Source organism: Miniopterus schreibersii (assembly GCF_964146895.1).
Source record: "Miniopterus schreibersii genome assembly, chromosome: 4".
Taxonomy (NCBI): domain Eukaryota; kingdom Metazoa; phylum Chordata; class Mammalia; order Chiroptera; family Miniopteridae; genus Miniopterus; species Miniopterus schreibersii.
This window is the reverse complement of record NC_138105.1, coordinates 74,739,535-74,760,860: the sequence shown is the minus strand read 5'-3', so window position 1 is coordinate 74,760,860 and position 21,326 is coordinate 74,739,535. Positions and strand designations below refer to the sequence as shown.

The window sequence follows — 21,326 nt, the reverse complement described above, 5'->3', positions numbered from 1 at the left end:
ACCTTGACAGCATGGGCTCAGTCAAGACACAAGCCCCACCACCACAAGAGTCCAGCTAACCAGGACTGGTGCCTGGTGCCTGCTGGTGTGAGCTGGGGGCTCAAGTTTGTGTGAGGGGAGCTGGGCCCCTGTCCAGACCTCAGCCCTGTGGCTGGGAGCAAGAACTCTGCCTGTCTCACCCTGTGAGCAGAGGAGGCTGGGACAAGGCACCACTGCCTTTGGGAGACTTGGAATGAAGGGAGCCCAGTCTGTCTAGGTAGGATCTTAGTCCTTTCTCCAGTCTCAATAGGAATGGTTATAGGAGGGGCCTCCCATTCGTTGGTGTGATTTGTTTATGATGTCAATGGTGGCCTAGTTTGGGAATGTGAACATGATTTAGGGGCTACCAGCAGGAAAATCTCACCCAGTCTAATCAAAAGGAGCAGGCAGCCTTTTGCAGGGCTACTCAAGAGCCTGATCAGGAGGGAACACTGACCTGAAGTGATGGCTTCCCGGAAGGAATGTTCTGGGTGCCCCGCACGAGCGGGGGAGGGGTGGTCACGGTGCTCCCAGTGGAGCCTGTGGGCTGTAAGAGAGCAGGATACTCGGGAGATGAGATAGCCATCAGTCCTGCCCACCCCATAATCCTGATGGAGGACTGATTTTCTTCCTATCACAAAGGTACTAGGCTTGCAAAGGTTCTGCTTCCAGCCTGGTAAGTGACCAGTCTATCTGCGACAGGAACTGACATGTTCAAAATGGGCAGAGGAGAGCTTTTCCAGCACCCCTCTCCCGCTGGGGACTCCTGGCATTACTCTGTGGTTCAGGTGCTGGCTCTGCCATGTGGGGTGCAGGAAGGGCAGGAATGGGAAAGGACCCAGGGCCTGGACATGTTAATCCCAACTTTGGGACTCTTAAAGTAACATATTCCACTAGGGAAAGGACAGGGATAGACTTGGGTCACTTTACCTTATCTTCAACAACTGACAAGGAAATAGGTAATAGGCAGGCACTGTCTACCCAGAGATTAACAGACGTCAGGCAACATCTACTTGCTGACTGAGTGGGGTGAGAATTCAAACAAACCCCCCAAGTCAGACCAGTGGGTGTCCTTCTCCTGTCCCTTTCTCTCGGAGGATATGAGTTTTACACACTGTTAGCCATCCTGCCTGACATGCAATCACTTTTCTGGTTTAGTGACTGGTTCTAAGGACAGCCGTATAATCAACCTGGAATCTTCCCAGAAATCCAACAAAACAAACATGAACTTGCCCTACACGATAAGCTGTGCTCAGAGCAGCACCACAAAGAACCTCAGGCACTGGGACAGTACCTCTGTCCACGATCCCACAGCAGCCTCCGCAGGCCAGCACAGCCACATACAGGGCAGGAGGGCTTTCTGGAAACGAACTCGGGACAGAGCTCCGAACCTAGAAGTGTGCTTCCTGCAGCTTCACACATCTATCTGCTTTCCATTCCCTTGATGCTTTGAGAGGAAGTGAGTTTTATGTACTCAGATATGAAACATGCTAGACCAAGCAGTACTCTGATATTCTCTGACATCCTTTTAGCTAAATCTAAAATGGGGACTTGAGTCTCCAAGTTTATTTTTTTTTTAATCCTCACCAGAGGATATATTTTCCATTGCTTTTCAGAGAGTCAGAGAGAGAGAGAAAGTGAGATACATTGATGTGAGACACACATTGATTGGTTGCCTCCCACACAAGCCCCGACCAGGGCCGGGGGTGAGCCTACAACCGAGGTATGTGCCCTTGGCTGGAATCAAACCCGGGACCCTTCAGTCCGCAGGCCAACGCTCTAACTGCTGAACCAAACCGGCTAGGAAACCAAATTTCTATTCAGATATTGGCCCTCATCCCCAAGGAAACCCGTCCCCACATGACCAGTCTTTCTAACCCCAGCTCTGAATGGCTTCCACTGACCCTTAAGGAAGGTACAGACTCACACACACCTTCTGGGCGGTGGTTTCCTTTTGTATTTGACTCTGCCGCAACTTTTTCAATAAAACGAGTTTTGCTTCTTCTAACCGTAACTCTTCTTTCAGCTGCTTAATCATCCTTTCTCGTTCTTCAGGACTGCTTTTCTGCAAGTTCAAGAGAACAGGGTTGAGAGGGAGGCCCAGCAGCCAGCCAGAAGCACAGGCCCCACTGTCACCAGTTGCATTCAGGGATGCTGTTGGGTGTGGTGGTCCACAGCATGGGGACAAGGCTCACCATAAGGTCCTCGGTGCTTGTCTCCTGCAAGGCCTCCTTTGGAAGCCCATTCACCCGAGGACTCATGGGCTGCTCATTGTCAGACAGCACAATCACATCAGGCGAGGGGGCTCTCTTCTCGGATTTCATGTCACTGTACAGTAGGGACAGCAAATCATTACCAGAGCACACCGACTGTGCAGGACACTGTTCCCCAGAGCCCCATGCCCATAACCCTCAGATGCCGACTCAAACACAGACACAGCAAGAAGGTGGCAAGCACACTGTCCCACTGGTGACAACATCTTTCCTTGTGTCCTCCCTGATGGCCTCCCCACCACCCACCCAGGTTGCCTTCTCTCACTACTCACCATGCAGTACCCAAACCCACCGGTGCACAGCTGGGCCCCTCCCAGTTGGGACTGTTCTTGGTGCCTGCTTCTGTGACCCTGGGGATGAGGACACTTATATGTCTGAGGGTGACACAGACATTTTGGAAAACACCACCACTTCTTTCTCTACCATGTGGCTAGGTATTGAATTAAAAATGTCAGTGGTTAGCCCTGGATGGTGTGGCTCCATGGTTAGAGTGTTGGCCTGCACACAGAAGTGTCACGGTATGTACCTGGGTTGCAGGTTTGAATCCTGGCCCCAGTCAGGGGAGGTGTGGGAGACAACCAACTGATGTGTATCTCTCACATCGATGTCTGTCTCCCCCACCCACCCACACTCTCTAAAAAAATCAACAGAAAAAATATCCTCAGGTAAGGGTTAACATAAACAAACAAACAAACACTTGGCCCTGGATCCTGGCTGAGGCTGCCTGCTGGATAATCCCTCCTGGACCACATGTGGCCTCTTCATCCTTCCAGTGGCAACATGGCAGTAGTGGCTACATGTTTTGAAATAGACTAGAATATGGGATACATTTTATATCACAGGTCTGAGTACTCTTTGCCCATCTGATCTGCTCACAAACTGGTTTCTAGCAACTCCTATCCTCCATGCTCTAACAGTGGGTGAATCGGTCTGGTGCCAAAGCCACCCCTGTCATTACTTTCTCGTCCTCTTATCCCAAGTCTCCTAAGACATATAGGCACATCTGAGCCTCTGCTATGGTGTCACTGACCCCATACATAGAATCAATGGGTCCCAGAGACGGCACTTCACCCCCAACCAAGCAAGCGGCTCCATTTGTTGAAGGCACAATGTAAACTTTCCCTTAAGATCTGGCTTCAATACTTGTGTTGAAGGAATGAGATCATTCTTTCCCTCAGCAGTAAAACCAGGACAAAATGCGTCCGCTAGGTGGCACTGTTGACCAGAGAACAAACTGATAAAGTTAACTGAGTAACAGCTCAAAGTTGTCCCACTCCTTCCACTACATCCCAGTTTTAAGCAGGGGCAGAGTTATAGTTGGACAACTGATGCTTAATAGCCCACTAAACCACCTTTTCTGTTCCTGGTGTGAGCTGCACATTCACAGAGGACCAGATGCTGAAGGTCCACTAACTCTCCCTGGATCCGGGGACCTAGGCCCCCTATCCCAATCCAGGCCAATCCTAATCCCACCTCCCAGAGCTGCATGGCAGCTGCACCTCAACACTCCCAGTCCTGATCCAATTTAACCAGCACAAGAGACCAGGGAGGTGGAAAAAAAGGCACCGACTTCAAGGCATACAACTGCTCATTGGGGTTATTAGCCCACATTCTCAAGTACAGAATCTGGCTGCTGCTTATAAAGTATCCCAGGACATCTCACACTGGCCTCAGTAAACTTAAAATCAACCTAATTCAGGAACCACCACTCTTTTAAGTCTCTGTGTCTCTCTGTTGGCTGCCCATTCAGCCCAAGATCAACTTCCAAGGTGACCCTGGGCTCCAATTCCAGGTTCTCTGGACATGCATACAGACACCAAGCAGATGCAAGGCCCCAGCACAGGATCTGTGGCACTGGTCCCTGTCCAGGTGGGCAGCAGCCCAGGCAGAACCACATCTAGAGTTAGACTGTAAGCACTTTCTAAGGAAGTATGTGCTGGAGGAGGGCGACTCACATGGATTTATCACTTTTCAATCATCTCATTGAGGGTGTGCACTTCTTCAGAGGGTGAGATGTAAAAATCCCTGAAATTTGCCTGAGGGAAGAGAGCAGGAACCAGACCATCTGGAAGCTGCAGCTCCTTGTGATGGCCACTGAACACAGCACTCCTAGGTCCCATCTTAGACTGATATTAATCAATAACTCGTCCAAGAGATGACATCACCTCCTATCAAAGATCACTCAGCATCCCAGCAGGGAGTGAACTTCCTGTATGCTAATCAGGCCACCAAAAAGTCATGTGACAAAGGCATTTCCCTCCTTGGTCATGTGACCCTTTAACTGTGCCTTCCAAAGTGAAAACCATAGCAACAGCCAGTTCTAACCGGTTTGTGACAAGCAGCCTTCATTTTGAGAAGTGAGGTAGGGTTCAGGTGTTTGTCAGAAAATGGAGGCACCCAGTTCACCCTGGAGCTGCCAGGCTGGCAGGCACTTCCTGTGTGGTGCCCACCCACGGAGACTATGGTATGTTACAGAGACTGGGTCACTTCCAAACACAGAGGGACCACCAGGCCCTCTAGTTTCCAACATGAAAAACTTTCCTAAGCTCCATCTGTAAAACAAAGGTCCTTCAAGTGTCTCAGTTCCTTCCCAGAGAGTTCTTCTAATTCAGGAAAAATAATACCTCTTTGATACAGGATCAAAATTAACATGGGCATTCTTCTTAAAAAATTGTTTTAAATTATAGAACCACTTAAGCCAGAGAAACAAAAGCAGAGAAAATCTAGCCCAACAAGCTAGGGGGATGGTAGCATGGCCCCGTGTACTGCTTCAGTCCACGGCAGTCACCTGGGCAACAAGTTTATTTGGAAGCTACATGACTTCAGGGCAAATCCAGTAAACCCATCCTGGGAACCCTTATGTAAAATATTATAATCAAGAGCTTTTATGTGGCCTATGAAAAATCACTGGACGCAGGCCAAGCTGTAATCAGCAAAAATGGTCTCAACACCTCCTCCCTCTTGGGCAGGCCCTGGCTAAACAAACACAAAAGTTGTTACATGCCAGGAACTCCCCTCAAGTTTTCTGGAGGGAAGACCAGGATTATAAAACTTAATTTATGACAGAATCCTGCACCCACTATGCCAGGCTACTGTCCCAGCTGTTCACCAGCCAGAGGTCAGTGTGAGGTTAATATTTAGTGTCATGTCACCCCCCCTTCCCTGCCCCATGCCAAAGGAAGCAGTCTCATCGAGGGAAGGTAGAAACAATCCTCAGAAGCTCTGACCTTTGTCATTCTCTGAGCCTGCCTGATCATTGGGGAAGGAGTACTTAATCTGGACTCTTGCATTCATCCATTCATTCAACTCTTATTTGCTGAACGTCCACCTAAGGAAGTAGGTGGTGCCAGTGCCAGGCAGTGGGGATAAACCTCTGGATAAAAGGTGATTCTGTCCTTAGGATCCACCAAGGGAGACAGGAACACTACCCACCTCAGCTCAGGAGCAGCTGGGGAAGCTTCTCCAGGCCTTGTAGAAATGTAGCATCTTGCTGCCCTACACCTGCTCAATCTAAGCCTGCATTTTTAGCAAGATCTCTAAAATTCCTGCACACATTAGGGAAGCTGGGGATGTACAATAAGACCTCAGGACAACAAATTCCTCCTCAGGACCAGCAGCAATAAACCATTCCCTGCCAGAACCTTCTTCTCTACGTCTCTAGCCCAGCAGTTAGGCCCAGAAGCAGGTGGCTGCTCCTTGTGGTTAAAGGTGGAGTGAGTAGTTGCTAGATCAGCACCAGCCTCACCTGTTCCTTCTGCAAACTCCCACCTGGGCCCCAGGACATTCCTCCTACTGGAGCACATTCACACCTCCCAGGCCAAGCTGATTCTTACCCACCCCATCCAGCCCCACCAGTCTCCATACCCTGGGCTCATTTAGCTGTGGGCTCCTACCTTCACCACCATTCCCTCCACCGCACTCCCAAGTCCCCCTTGTGAACCCCAACACACAAGATGCACTTCAAACCTTCTGTGCCCTCAGAAGGTCCCTGGCTGGCCCAGCTACTCCTCTGGTGTAGTCAGTGCTCCCACAGTATATGTGCCTGGGGAAGCCTTCTTAAACCCTGCCCACCACTGTCCATCCTGGGGCTGGGGAGCTCAAAGCAGAACTCTGGGGGATCCACTTAAGGGCAGCACAGGCCTAGTAGTGTGCCCCTGCCAGCGACCAGCACCCTCACCCTCACACCAGCAAACTCGCCCAACGAAAGTGCCTCTGCCTTCCCAAACAGTCATTGCCCATTTCACAGGCAGGTTTTCTTCCACCCCAAGTTGGGGCAGCAGGATGCCACAGAACAGCAGCCAGGGCCCCAGGGCCCCACGACTCCCAGTAAGAGCCAGGATGCTCCCAGGATGACACAACAAGCAAAGGGCAAGAGATTGGCTGGTTCCAACAGAGCACTGCTTGGTCCAGCCCTGATATGATACTAGGAATTCAGAAGAGGCGGTGAGGCTCCCCACCTCCCTAGAGCCAGAAGAGCAAGAATCTCCTCCTAGTGCCATGCTGGCTAGGGGTGGCAGAGAGGCCACAGAGCCTTCTCCCAGAGCCCGTGGCCATGCTCACAAAGGCCTACCATGAGTGGGCACTGTGCACTAAGGTTGCACACTGGAGAAGGGGACAGGTGTTGCTATCATACTCCCATAAAACCACCTGTGATCTCACCTGGTTCTGTTTCTTGCAAGTGAGGAGTCTAGGGCACGATACTTCCCTCTCTGTGCCTCCTACAAGGATGGAAATGGGTTTCACCTCGGCTACCCCTCAGAGTTGCTAGGTGAGGCTCAGATACCCTAGGAAGCTGTCAGGACAGTCGGAGTCCTGACCATTCCTGAAGCATTAAGGGGCTGCTCACTGTGAATGCCGGCTTGGCACACAATCGACTACTGAGGTAACACTCTTAAGATTCTCAAACCTGGGAGGGCAGGGGTTGTGTCTGTTCTGTGAGCTTCTGTGTCCCAGCAGTTACAGGACGGCCTCGCACAGTGGGTTTTCAGGCAACAGGGCTGGCACATGCCCATTTCCTCCTCTTCCCTGGCACCTGGTTCCAGGATGGGGTCTATGAGTCCACAAGGAACCCAGCAATACCTGTAGAGTGACTGAAAACCTTGCACACATGGGTGACTATGTCCACAGGCACAATAGATGCTGTGTTGCTAAAGGATGTGCAAATTCACTTAAAAGGATTTCTGAATTCTGTGTCATTATGTGTCTTTTCAGGAATCAGGCCCTGGAAGTCCAACCTCCAGCCTGTGAGTCCAGCACTCTGGTGGATGTTAAGAGGAAGCCCCAACACTCATGGTTGACAAAACCCTGTATAGAGAACCAGCACTCCACCCGGATGAGGTCATCAGCCCAGCCTGAGAGCCCTGTGGAGGCACTCATTCCAGCTGACCCTCGACTGTGCTCACACCCTGTCCAGTCCTGTCTCCATGACCTGGGCTGATTTTGTGACTTGCTCTCTGAACTACAGGAACATGGAGGGAGCAACACTGCTAACTTTTGAGGCAAGGCCACAGGAACCTTGCAGCTTCCACTTGGGCCCCTAGAGTGAGTGCTGTCTCCAGAAGGCCCAGATACTGCAGGTCCCGAGACCACCCTGGTATAAGATGCCAAGCTAGCTTTGTAGAAAGGGGGTCTCTGAGGGCCAGAGAGACAGACATGGAGATAGACCTAGGCTTCCCATGTGAGTGACAAAGCCACCAGACATCCAGCCCAGCTGACATGGGACTGCAAGGACTAGAGCCCAAGAAGCAGTGCCCTGTTGGAACCAGCCAACCAGGAGACCCGACAGACGATTCTACACCAATATATCATTACTTTAAAACACTAAGATAAAGGGGCCAATAGGGAGCTAGCCCACACCACGGTAACTCCTTGTCCTCCCTCAGACTGTCTCCAACAGAAGCCATCCCCCCTAGACACTACCCTGGGATAAAGCAGGGAGAGATCGGGGTGGGATTTCCCAGTAGTCACCCCTGCAGACTCTCAAAGCCCCCAAAGAGACCAGTGCAGTTCTCCTCTACACATGGCGGCTGCCTGTGGCAGATACAGAACTTGGGATAAGATGGACGTGGAGTTTCAGGAAGACCAGGTAAGAGATCAGAGCTGCCCAACAAACGGGGTGAGGAGAAAAGTCCCACAGGAAAGGAGGGGCCATCCTCAAGCCTGTGAGCTGCCACAGTTTCAGATACAACCTGGAGTGGTATCTGAGTCAAAACCAAAAGCAATTCCATGTGCTTACTCCAATGAGCACCCCCCCCCCCCAAAGCAATTCCAGAGTAACTTCTAGAAAAGTCCTACAAGAGAGAAAATAAGTTATCACCAGTTTCCGGGTAGTCCTACCACCTGGCACCATCTCACTGGCAGGCCCCTGTGAACTGGGTGTCTTGACAGACACACATTTCTGGGACCTTTCATGGCCACATGGGCATGGCGGCTGCTTACTGGGACCCCACAATACCCCACCCCACCTCCTTTTCCCAGGGACACCACTCACTCAAAGACATTCAATGTGATTAGAAAGGAAGCTCTGCTGCACAGACACAGACAGTGCCCCAAAGCCCAAGTCATGCCTGCCCAGAGGGGGAGGGGTGCCTGGTCCCTTCCCCAGACCCTACAGCCCTGTAGCCCACCCTTCCCACCCCTCTGCTGAATCCCTTCTTGGCATCCACTGCTACTTCTCCCAGCACTGTAACTTGACACCCAGTTGGCTGGGATGTCAAGAGAAAAGCCTGCTTTGTGGGGGCCCGGGAGTCAGAACACATTTTGCTTCTTGGCCACAAAGGCCATGGAGGTGAGCAGCTGCAACAGGATTTTTGAAACCCAGTCATCATTCTTCCTGGAGACTTCAGGTCCGAGTATCACTCTGGGACTCCATTACAGTATGCTCTGCCACAGCTACAGCTGAACATCTCAGGAGAAAAGGAGGGAGCATGTGTGGCCAGGCTCTGGCCTGGGAGCCCATCCCCCCTTTAGGACCCCCAGCACAGAAGTGGGCAGTTCCAGGGCACACGGCAGAAGCAGAGGAGCACTGTGTCATCAGCCAGGTCAGGAGATGTCCAGCCTCTCTTGCTGGGGGCTCCTTCTAGGAACATAGGAACCCCCTGAAAGTCAAAACCCTGGCCAGGAAGGCCAAGACCTCACTGAATGGAAGCAGTGATAGGGGCCAGTTTCGGGGGCATGCAAAGTTCTCGAGAGCTGTATAGACAAGCCAAGGGTGAGCAGAAGAGAGGACCCCCTAGGCCAAAAGCTGGCAGTGGCCCCATGGAAAGACTCCAACACCAAATTGCAACAAGGTAGCCTGCAGGGCTAACTCCCACCCAAGGAGGTCACTGCAGCACAACCCTGACAGGAGCCAACCTGTTCAGCCAGGAATCAACACCACTAGGAAGGTGAAATCCAATTCAGCACTCTGTTAAGAAACTTGGGAAGAGGCACTTATTAGAAATGACCAGAGAACTAAAATGCTCATCTATGTAAAGTTTGGAAAAACACCCAGGACATGTATTAATCCTTTATAATGTGGCCAGCCCTGTGCCAACCACCAAGATGCACACTTCCATGTAATCCCCTCAACTGCTTGACCGTCATACCCACCCACAGGTAAATAACAGTCTGAAGGGAGTGATTTTCTCAGGTCACATGTCTGTGGCCTGCAGAGGGTATAAGGTGGGTGAGGGTGGGTCCCATGTGAGTCTCAACTCTGGTACCTCTACCTTGGATTACCAAACACAACTTTTGTACTAGATTAAAGGGGAAAATTTTTTTTTTTAAAATATGTTTTTATTGATTTCAGAGAGAGGAAGAGATAGAAACATCATAGATGAAAGAGAGTCACTGATGGGCTGCCACCTGCACACCCTCTACTGGGGATTGAGCCCACAATCAGGGCATGTGCCCTGACTGGGAACCAAACCATGAACTCCTGGTTCATGGGTTGCAGCTCAATCACTGAGCTACGTCAGCTGGGTAGAGGGGAAAATGTTTTTATTTATACTTAAGGATCCTAGACAGCACCTGCATGTCAAGTCCCTGAGGTGACGAAACAACAGTGTTAACACATAGATGGGGTCCTCGAACTTGACTGAGAAACAGTTCTCACTACACACGGACCATCATCTGCCTGACGAAACTAGGTGAGGTTTTGGCACTTAGGAATCCAGGCTACCAAAGGGCCAGGGCTTTGAAAGAGTAAAAGAAAAACAAACATTGAACCTAGACTGTTGGCCACAGCATCAATGCTAACGTCCCCTCCTTCCTCTGGTCTCCTAACCACGTTAGGCCAATCTTCTACCAGGGAGGACATAACAAGAACCCAAGAGCACAGCACTCTCCAGTTCAGAGGAACTCTAGACATAAGATGAACTCAACCCCATCTCTTGGGATGCCAGGTTCCTTACCAACACACAACAAGAGAAGAATCACCTATGTGTAGGTAAAAACCACACATGAGCAACAAACACTGCTTTCCAGCTTGTAATGACCACGATCTTTTCTGATAAATGGAAAGCATACACTTTGCCTGGAAGTTTCCCATCTCCTTTTAAATACCTAATTCAAACTGCTGGATCCTCCTCAACCTTCCACAGGCAAATCCTTTCAGGTTCAGCTGTCCCCCACCCCCCACCAGACCTGCTCCAGCTACTCTGAGCCCAGCAGCCAAGGAACTCCACAAAGGTCAGCCACCCAGGTCACATAGGAGGACCAGCAGGGCAGGTGTACCTCTGTGACTTTGGGAACCTGGCCCCAAACCTCAAGGAACCTTGGTTTCTTCATTTGCAGAATGAACATGGCTGATCTCAAGGGGGTGTCATGAAATATAAATGATACCAAAAAATGCATCTAGTCAAAAGATGGTGGTCCCACCTCTCTTCCAGATCGACGCAGAATGCAATGTGCACACTCAGGGCAGCCCCACTTTTTTTGCTCTGAACTGATTCATCTGACCACCCATCCTGCAACTGGAGGTCCCTGAGGACAAGCTCCCAGGCTAAGAGCTTCTCTTTCTTCCACTGTGTGAACCCAGCAGGCCATCAACCACTGTGCTACCTGAGACATAAACACAGAGCCCTGCTGGGCATCCTGGTTCTGCCCATGCTAGACAGCCAGAACGACTCGCCTGTGCTCAATTGCATCACACTGGGCTACTAGCAGTTCCCCAGCGTGGTCTTTGGGACCCCTAGAGACACTCTGCCAGGTTGCTGCAACACTGAGACAACATCTGGTGGGGTTTTTTTTTTGCCAAGGTGGGACAGCAGTGCCAAACTATGCCAAAAGTCAGTGTTGTCACGTTATGGGCAATGCCGGTAAGGAAAAGCTGTTGATTATATTAAACCTCAGGCCTTGAGTTCAAGTTTTTTAAATATTCCGCAACAAGATTAAGTATTCCTGCTGCCTGAAGATGGACAGATACACTGTGATTATTCAAACATGGATGTCTGGCAGCCATTTTCTCCAAAATGGTTGAAACAAAACCTATCATTTCAAGAAAAAACCAAATGTATTTGTTCACCAATGAGAAAATCTGAGCTTTCAATAAGCAAAAAATTGAATTTTGAAATGTTTGCCATTGTAGCCCAGCCAGGCGTGGCTCAGCGGTTGAGCGTCAACCTGGGATACAGGCGATCGGGGTTCGATTCCCGGTCAGGGTACATGCCCAGGTTGTGGGCTCGATCAATGACTCTCTCATCATTGATGTTTCTGCCTCTCTCTCTCTCCCTCTCCTTTCCTCTCTCTGAAATCAATAAAGATATATTAAAAAATAATAATAAATCTTGAAGGAAAAAAAAAAAAAAGAAATGTTTGCCACTGTAAACCCAACAGCTTCCCAACATAGCAGAGATTAAGTAATCTGATTTAATAATACTGAAAATGAAATGTGTCAGTACAGTTGACCCTTGAACAACTCAGGGGTTAGGAGCACTGACCACTGCCACAGTAAAAAATCCACATTTAACTTTTTAAAAAAATATACATCTTTATTCATTTCAGAGAGAGGAAGGAAAAGAGAGAGAGAGAAACATCAATGATGAGGGAGTCATCATTGATGGGCTGCCTCCTGCACGCATCCGACTAGAGATCGAGCCAGCCCACAATCCGGGCATGTGCCCTGACTGGGAATGGAACCACGATCTCCTGGATCCTAGGTTGATACTCAACCACTGAGCCACGCCTAGCCGGGCCACATGTAATTTTTGACTTCCTAAAGCTTTAACGACTAATAAATAGCCTACTGTTGACTGGATGCCATACAGACAACATAGTCAATTCACACATATTTTGTATGTTACATGTATCACATACTGTATTCTTACAATAAAGCTAGAATAAAAAAGTCAAGAAAATCGTAAAGAAGAGACATTTACAGGACTCTATGTTATTTAATGAAAAACACTCATGTACAAGTGGACCCACACAGTGCAAACCCATGTTGTTCAAGAGTCATCTGTATTTGAAAGATCTCAATAACTCAGTAAACCAGTTTTTTCTTTTCTTTTTTTTTTTTAAATATATCTTTATTGATTTCAGAGAGAGGAAGGGAGAGGGAGAGAGAGAGATAGAAACATCAATGATGAGAGAGTCATTGATCTGCTGCAGCCCGCAACCAGGGTATGTGCCCTGACTGGGAATCGAACCCTGATCGCCTGGATCCTAGGCCGATGCTCAACCGCTGAGCCACGCCCGGCTGGGCTAAACCAGTTTTTTCTAATGTTCAATAATACAAAAAAAGTCAAACACGAATAAAAAATCATTCAGGGGGAAAAGAGACAAATTTCCCAGGCAGAAGAATATCAAATAATCTGTATAGATGCAGCACCCTTGAAGAGGGGGGGATGGGACTCTCTACCCTTACCTGTGGGCTATAAATAGTGACTTCCTTCCAAAGAGGACAGCACAAAAAAGGGAAGAGAGACGCTTTATATAGGAGACACCTGACAGACACCACCTCAGCCACGGAATCATAGTCAACATCAGTGAAAAGTCACACTCATGGCATGTGCCCTAGACACGATGTACTGAGAAGGGCACCTCACTTCTGTGGTCCTCCTCACTCCCACATATCTGTCACCCCAGTCCAACCATGAGAAAAACACCACACATTCCCAATTAAGGGCATCCTACAAAATACCTCAATGGCTCTCAAAACTGTCAAGGTCATGAAATCAAGAAAGTCTGAGAAACTGCCTCAGCCCAGAGGAGCCTAAGGAGACTAAATGTAACATGGATCATAGGACAGAAAAGGTAAAAAAGAGGAAATCAGAATAGATTATAGACTTTAGTTAATAGTAACATATGGATGTTGGGAGAGACTGGAGCAGGGTGTGCAGAAAGAATCTTTGCATTCTTTCTGTAAACCTAAAATCCTAAAATTAAGTAATTTTTTCTTAAAAAAGATTATTCTGTTCAAAATGCGAGAAAGACTGATGGACTTTAATGTAACAGTATAAGAAGTTCACTAAAGAGGTTTCAGAATCTACAGTACAACTAACTGTTAGGGAGAGGCCACTTTGTGTTTTGGTGTCATGTTAAAGGAGGAAATACATAATCTTCAAAAAAAACCTAACCAAACACACCGCCGTGCCCCAACTGCTTCTCTCTGTAAAGCTGAGTTTTCTTCACACACTTCAACCTTAACAACATATCACAAGAAACTGGATGCAGATGAAAATCCAGCTGTCTACTAACTAAGTGAAGTATTAAAGAAATCTGCAAAATAGTTATTTCTCATAAAAAAATGTTATTTATGCTACCATATAATAATGGATTTATTACTGTCATCTTTAAATGAATTAATACATTTGTCAACAGATATTTTCAACACAAATGTTCTTTAGGTCCTAGAGATGGTAAAGGGGCCGTGCCCAGTGCTTGTGGCAAAGTGTTTCCCATCTCTGTGGTGGATGATAGTCTGAACAAAGGTTCCTAAGTGGAATCCTTCTGACACGTGGACTTTTTCTTGTAGTATTTTGAAAAGAGGTACTAAAAATTTAAAAGGACTCACCCCACAAATGTGCCGTAATTTCCCAATAAAACCTACTCAATTATAAGCCAACAAAATTTGGTGACCCTGTGCTTGTGGCCATTAAAGCAGCAACTGTACAGGCCCCGCAGTTACCCAATGCAGAGATTGTGGCACTTCCCAGGCCAGCTCTGCTTTGACGCCATGTGTCTGCAGATAGGGAGACCAAGCACAGACTGCTCAGTGGCCAGCCCAAGCCCCAAATGCCAGTATACTACTCTGCACCTCATGTCCCTACTACTGCCAGTCTCCAAGTAAAGGAAAGGCATCTTCTCCCTTCCCCAACAGGTCCACCTCCACGCTCAAGTCCAGGTGCCCCTCAGCTCCGCCCAGGCCCAGGGTACCAACTCTTCCCCCTCCAAAGGGCTATCCAGGGACCACCCTTCCCAGCCAGACAACCACCCTGCTCCCACTACCCTGGGACTTCTCAGGCCCCAACTCTGACCAAACTCAATGGCTCCAGGGACCTGAAACCCTGAGTACCCAATTTCTGGGCTGTTAGCATCCTAGATAGTGCCAATGCTCTGTCCCACAATGACCACAGGCACTGCCAAGTGCTCCTGAAGGAAGGAAAAGGTGTATGCCTGAACCAGTCATTCTCCTCAGGGTGCCATTGTGTTTCTTCTAAGAGCTGTCAAAGCTCGGCCTTAAGGAACACTGCAAGCCACCAGGTCTCAGTCCCACTAAGACCTGAAGCTTTGCAATACGGTTACATCACAACTATTTTTGAAATTAAGCTCTAAAAATGAGCAGTATTATAGCATGGGACCCAAGGAAGGGGGCATGCAGCAAAGGCTGGTTTATGTCTCCTGTCTCTCCACCCCCTGCACACTCCCACCTCCACTTCCATCCTGCCTCTGGGATGCCTGCCTCCACGGTGCCGGCATCGACACTGCCTTGGCCAAAGGGAACTTAGCGTTTTCAAAGGCAGCTGACCCCGCCTGGCTGTGTATGTTACCCACCTTACTCCCACAGGGGCCTGTGACCATCCACCTTACACTCCTCTCTCTCTCAGTTCTGAACACCCATAAGTCCCATAGCTCCTTCCCATCAGCACTGTGACAAACCTTACTGAACGATAGACACTGGGAGCTTCTGAGAATGAGCAGCCTCAATTCAGAGATGGTGGGCTCCGAGGATGGGGTAAACTGTTCTGGGTCACATGGGGGTGAGTGGAATTGGGCTGCAAAACACATCATTCTTTTTCCACCACCTGCTGCCCCTCCCTCAGGCTCACAAATTATAATTCATGTGCTAACCTTGAATTCATGTGCTAACCTTTTCTCAAGGGAAAAATCTTGGCAATCTCTTGCAATCAGGTCAGCTCTCCTTTTCCTCCAGGGCACTGAGAAAATGCTCCTTTCCTAGTGTGACCCATACTTGTCCCACCTGGGGTCACACATACCCTTGAGAGATTCCAGGAATTCACTCCTATTTCCACCTGCTCTATTTACAGGCCTCCCCTTCACCTTGTTCCTTAACCAGGTTTGGTGGCGGTGAAGAACAAGGTGGGATCCCTCAGCCCCAATGCTCTTGCCAACCCCACATCACAGGTTAAAGTTTTGGTACAATTGCTCTCAGCACAGCACAGAAACCAGCTGCAAGATAAAAAGAAGTGTATATAAGAGCAGTTTTAGACAGCCCAGTGGAGGATTGGTCAGAGACCCTACCTCACATATCCCTGAAAGAAGAATGTTTAAATGACCTGGCAAACACAGCCAGGGCACTGGTTACAGGGTGAGAAGCATGCCAATATGTGACAAAGCATGAGCAGGAATATGTGCTGTGAGGAGGTATCAGAAATCGCACTGCAGAATTACACCAAAGAATTCCAAAATAACCTGAAAATCTGCTTAACTCACACATGTGTGAAGACAAGCATTCCTGACTGCTGAAGGATGAGCACTTCGGGTGCTTACCTTGATGACCATGCACAGGGGCCATTACATAGACATCCCTAGAAGGCTTACACTGTCCAATAAGAAACCATCCTTTCCATGGCCAGAGGAGGGTGCCATAAAGACAACAGAAAAGTGGCAACCCATGGCACTCCTTTCCTGTCACTAAGCCAGCTCACACTATGCCCAGTGTGAGCTGGGTCACTTTAAGAGTGAGAAACAGGGCACCCAGAATCTGTCACTCTGATACCCCCAAATGATCTAACTTTTATAAGTACAGGTGAACTCCTTGAATTTCAATTATTTCAAAGTTGGAATAAGATACAGTCCAGAATTAAGGCAGGTGATCAGAGAGAGAACTGGGATGAGGAGCCTGAAGAGAAGGGGTGAGGGAGAGAATGAAGAGAAGATGGAGAGAGGCCACAAAAGTTTGGAGGTAGCAGTGAGGCAGGGAAGGGCGCATGGAACCACCAGCTAATTTCAGAAGAAACATACCTCTCAGTTCCCATGTGATGAACACAAGCAGGCTAAGATTTACAGTTGGAGCTGATGGAGTAGCTTGCTGAGACTGCTGGGGCTCTCCTGGAAGTTGCCCAGCAGCAGAGAGAGAATCAGCACTGAAAGACAGCAGCCAGCCCACAACAGGTGCTAGGGAGGGGGCTGGGCTCCAAAGAGTCTCCTAGAATGCTGGAACCCCAACTCAGGGAAGTGATGGTCAGAAGAAAGGAACAGGATTCTGGCTGCAGGACTTCCAAAGCTCTCACACAAGACAGGGAGGTCAATCCCTGTGAGGAAGACTGCAGAAGAACCTGGGTGATGGCCATACCTGCACCTACTTGATTATGTGAGAACCAGGACCCTTTCCCAATCCATCATACCCACAGCTGTGTCACATTCACCCAACTCCCTCAAGGATACACATTCCAGTAGACAGCTGGCCGGCAGGCCAGGCACAGCTGCAGTAGGGCATAGTCCTGAGACAGGGTGGGTAGGGGTTCAGGTCTGCACATGGCTGGCAAGAACCTCCACCCACCACCAGACAGGCAGCCAGTGCAGCAACGATAATCCTTCTGTCACCAAGGGCAAAAGACTGATGGTCATACAAGCAAGCCAGGACCTGGACCCATACCTCTATGAAAACCCATTGGCTAAAACTGTAAAGACTGAAGACACCACCCTGGCCAGCGTGGTTCAGTTGGTTGGAGCATTGTCCCGTACACCAAAAGGTGGCAGGTTTGATTCCTGGTCAGGGCACATACTCAGGTTGCAGGTACATGCAGCAGGCAACCAAATGATGTTTCTTTCTCATATGGATGTCTCTCTCTCAAAAAAAAATTTAATTAATTAATTTAAAAAATCAGTAAAACAAAATAAAAAAATAAGACTGAAAACACCAAGTGAGAATAAAGTGGCCAGTCCCCCACACCTACAAGAATAAAATGGCCTAGACATTTTAGGGGAAAGGGCTGGTAGTTTCTTTAAAACAACACACACCTATCTTGTGACCCTGAAATTCAACCCATAGGTATTTAGCAAAAGAAATAACGATCCATGTCCATGTGAAGACTTCTGCAGGAATGATCACAGCAGCTGTGCTCACCCAACCCTGGCAGTCTGCGGACAGGTGAGTGGATAACTGCACATCCACACAGGACTCACTCAGCAAAATACTGATACACCCACCCACACGAATGACTCTCAAAGCACACAAAGAGAAGCCAGACTCCACCAAGCACATACTGCACGACTCCATTTGTAGGAAGTCTGAGAAGAGGGGAGGTTACCTCTAGAGTGGAAGAGAGTGCCCAGTCAGGGAGGGCAGGAAAGGCACAGAGGGCTTGAGGGAATTTTCTGGGGTGATGACAAGGTTCTGCACCCTAACGCTTTGGACTACATAGGTGGACACGTGTGCAAACGGCACCAGGAGAGGCTCACATGGTGTGCAACTGCATTATCTCCTGCCAGGGCAGGCAGCCCCAGTGTTTACTTTATCCTTCTCCTAAGAGGCCACTTGTAAAGAGTGTCACCCAAACAACTACCCATGAACCACGAAGTCACCTTAGATGATATAAACCTTTTCCTGCAGGCCCCATTTCTACACAGAACAAAACAGGCTATACACACATCCTCACGTTACAGACAAGTGGCTGCACTACCATGTTACTTTCAGATTCATTTCTGCTTTGGAAGAAGACCTGGGTGTTAATGTGGGTGTGGATGATGTGCCCAAACACACAACACTCACCACTGTGGGCCACCAAACCCTGTCTTAATTCCAAATGATCATCCAATGAGACTCCTGGGCATGAAAGAGGTGACTGGTCTCTACACAGATGTGTCCCCCACTACTCCCTTGGTGAATGTCAAAGTCTCAAAAGAAAGATGAGACAATGATTCTGTTATCAAGGATACCAGCTTCAACAAAAGTGCCCTGCTTTGCAGGCCCAGTAAACAGCACTTTTAGTGCATACTACAGTCTCTGTTGTAACTCCTAAGTGCTTGACCAGGGAGGTAGAAAGCCAGAAAAACTAAAGCCAATAACATCTTAAAGTGCTCAGGATGCTGCCAGCTCCCAGTAGGCCCTTGGTGGGTACAGGAGCCTCTCCCACCCACACCACACAGAGGCAAGCCCTTGGTCCAAGTGAAGTCCCATTCCATGGCTAATGAAATGCATGATTCAATGGGGGAGGAAAGAAAAAGGAGATACATAGCTGCCTCAAGGCCATACCCACCAATGGAAGCCAGGGTAGGCAGTCACCAGGACACCTGTACCACATCTGAGACCCACACTGCAGGTTATTAAGAAGAGGAAACATCCTGGCCAGTGTAGATCAGTGGTTGAGCATCAACCCATGAACCGGGAGTTCATAGTTCAATTCCTAGTCAGGGCACATGTCCAGGTTGCTGGCTCAATCCCCAGCAGGGATCATGCAGGAGGCAGCCAATCAATAATTCTCTCTCATCACTGATGTTTCTAACTCTCTCCCCCTTCTCTCTGAAATCAATAAAAACATAAAAGAGGAAACAAGGCTCCTAATCTGCCCCTGCCCTGTCTGTGTTTCCTCCCAGGTAAAATGAGGAAGTAGAGATTGTCTGCTTAGGCACCCAGTGACTTCCACCCCCTATGAGCCACACTCTCAACAGTCTCCCCAAGATCTCTGCATGTTGTTTCATAATGTGGTACCCCAGAAAGTAGCATGATGAGATCATTTCTGTCCCCTGGATAAAGCTGGTGCCTCGGAAAAAGTTACACATACATTTTCAGTGAAACATGGAGGTGACTGTTCATGGAACCCCTACCCTACATAGGCCCAGGGTGACAAGCAACCTAGTCCTTAGCTTTCAGGTGCAGAACATCTAGAGAAAAGGTTCATGTTTTACTGAGTTGAATTCTCCTTGATCCAATGGAAAGGGAAGTGAGAGGGAGTTGTTCTCACCTGTGTGTGTCCCCAATTATTTATGAAGATCAACAATTTGTGACAGACTCTCCTCTATAGGGAAGTGCAAGAGTAGAATCTACTTATCACAAAAACAAAACAAAGAACCCAATGCAGCTTCCACTGCCTACTCCAGCTGCAGCCTTATCTAGCAGTCCTGACTTGAGGTGGCGGGAGGGCAGCCTATGCCCAATTTTTGGGTTGGCCTCACAAGACCAACAGGCTCACAACTTCCACCTCTGATTTTTGTTTTTCAGTGAGCACACTTATGAATGCCAGAACAGAAACCAAACTACTTTTAATCTCATTTGTATTTTTTTTTAAACATCCGTATTAAGGTATAATTTACATACCACAAAAGTCATCCATTATAAGAGTACAATTCAATGATTTTAAATAAATTTATAGTTGTGTAACCATCATCACAATCCAATTTTAGAATGCTTCCATCACCCCAAAAAGTTCCCTTGTGCCCATGAGCTGTTTCTCACTGCTACCACCCACCCCTGCTCTACCCCATGGAGTCACTAATTTCTCTCCTCTCTACACTGTTTGCTTTTTTGGGACACTCCCTGTAGATTCAATTCTACAACATGTAGTATCTAGGTTGGGAGTCTCTCCCTTGGCATGACAAGTCTGAGATTCATCTATTTGGTAGCATGTACCGACAGTTTGTGCTTTCATTTCTGAATAGTCATCTACTGTACAAATCTAGCACATCTTGTTCACCCAGGGATATGTGGGTAGTTTCCATGTTTTAGCTATTACAAATCATGCTGCTATGGACATCTAAGCACCTGCCTTTGTGTGGACATATGTTTTCATTTCTCTTGGGTACATTCCTTGGATATATTGCTGAATCACGTGATAAGTTCATGTCTAACTGTAAGAAATTGTCAAACTACTTATGCCACTTACATTCCCACCATGTATCAGGGTTCCTTTCTCCACATCCTCCCCAATACTTATCTTTTTTTTTTTTTGAGAGAGAGAGTTGAGTCATCGATCAGTGGCCTCCCGTATTTGCCCCAACGGAGACAGAACCTAGATAGATATGCGCCCTGACTAGGAATCAAACCCACAACCTTTCAGTGTATGGAACAACACTCCAACCAACTGAGCCACTCAGCCAGGGCTTATCTGTATTTTTTACAACAGCCATCCTTAAAACTTGTTTTATGGCCTAGCATATGCTCTACCCTGGAGAATGTTCCATGTGATTGTGAGAAGAGGTATTCTGCAGTCACCAACTGGAGTGTTCTATAGATGCCCATTAGCCAAATAGGCCAACAGTGCTCTTTAAGTCTTCTAGAACCATGATGATTTTCTGTTTAGTTGTTCTACCAATTATTGAGAGTGGAGTATTGAAATCTTTATAATTGATGAATTGTCTATTTCTACTAACAATCCTATCAGCTTATGCCTCAGATGTTTTGGGGTTCTGTTGTTGGGTGCATATACATTTTCTGACTATTATTATATCTTCCCTGATGTATTGTTATAAAATGTCCCTCTCTGCCTCTAGTAATATTGTCTGTCTTAAAGTCTATTTTATCTAATATAACACAATCATTCTAGCTTTCTTATGTTTACTTACGGTATATCTTTCCCCATATTTTACCTAAGGATCTAAGTGTCTCTTATAAACAACATATAATTAAGCTGGATTGCTTTTTGTTCTACTCTG

The 21,326-nt window shown here is 48.0% G+C and overlaps 1 protein-coding gene across 8 annotated transcripts in view; it reads right to left on the bottom strand.

Annotated features, from left to right (window-relative positions):
* The window catches only part of GATAD2A (GATA zinc finger domain containing 2A), a 101,474-nt gene that overhangs the window by 13,046 nt on the left and 67,102 nt on the right, over positions 1-21,326 (bottom strand). For all 8 annotated transcript variants that reach the window (XM_081136463.1, XM_081136457.1, XM_081136462.1 and 5 more), the window contains 3 exons: positions 2,214-2,346; positions 1,952-2,083; positions 476-565 (listed from right to left, as the gene is read on the bottom strand). In XM_081136463.1, coding sequence (XP_080992589.1) covers positions 476-565; positions 1,952-2,083; positions 2,214-2,346 — 355 coding nt within the window. The remainder of the gene's footprint in view (positions 1-475; positions 566-1,951; positions 2,084-2,213; positions 2,347-21,326) is intronic.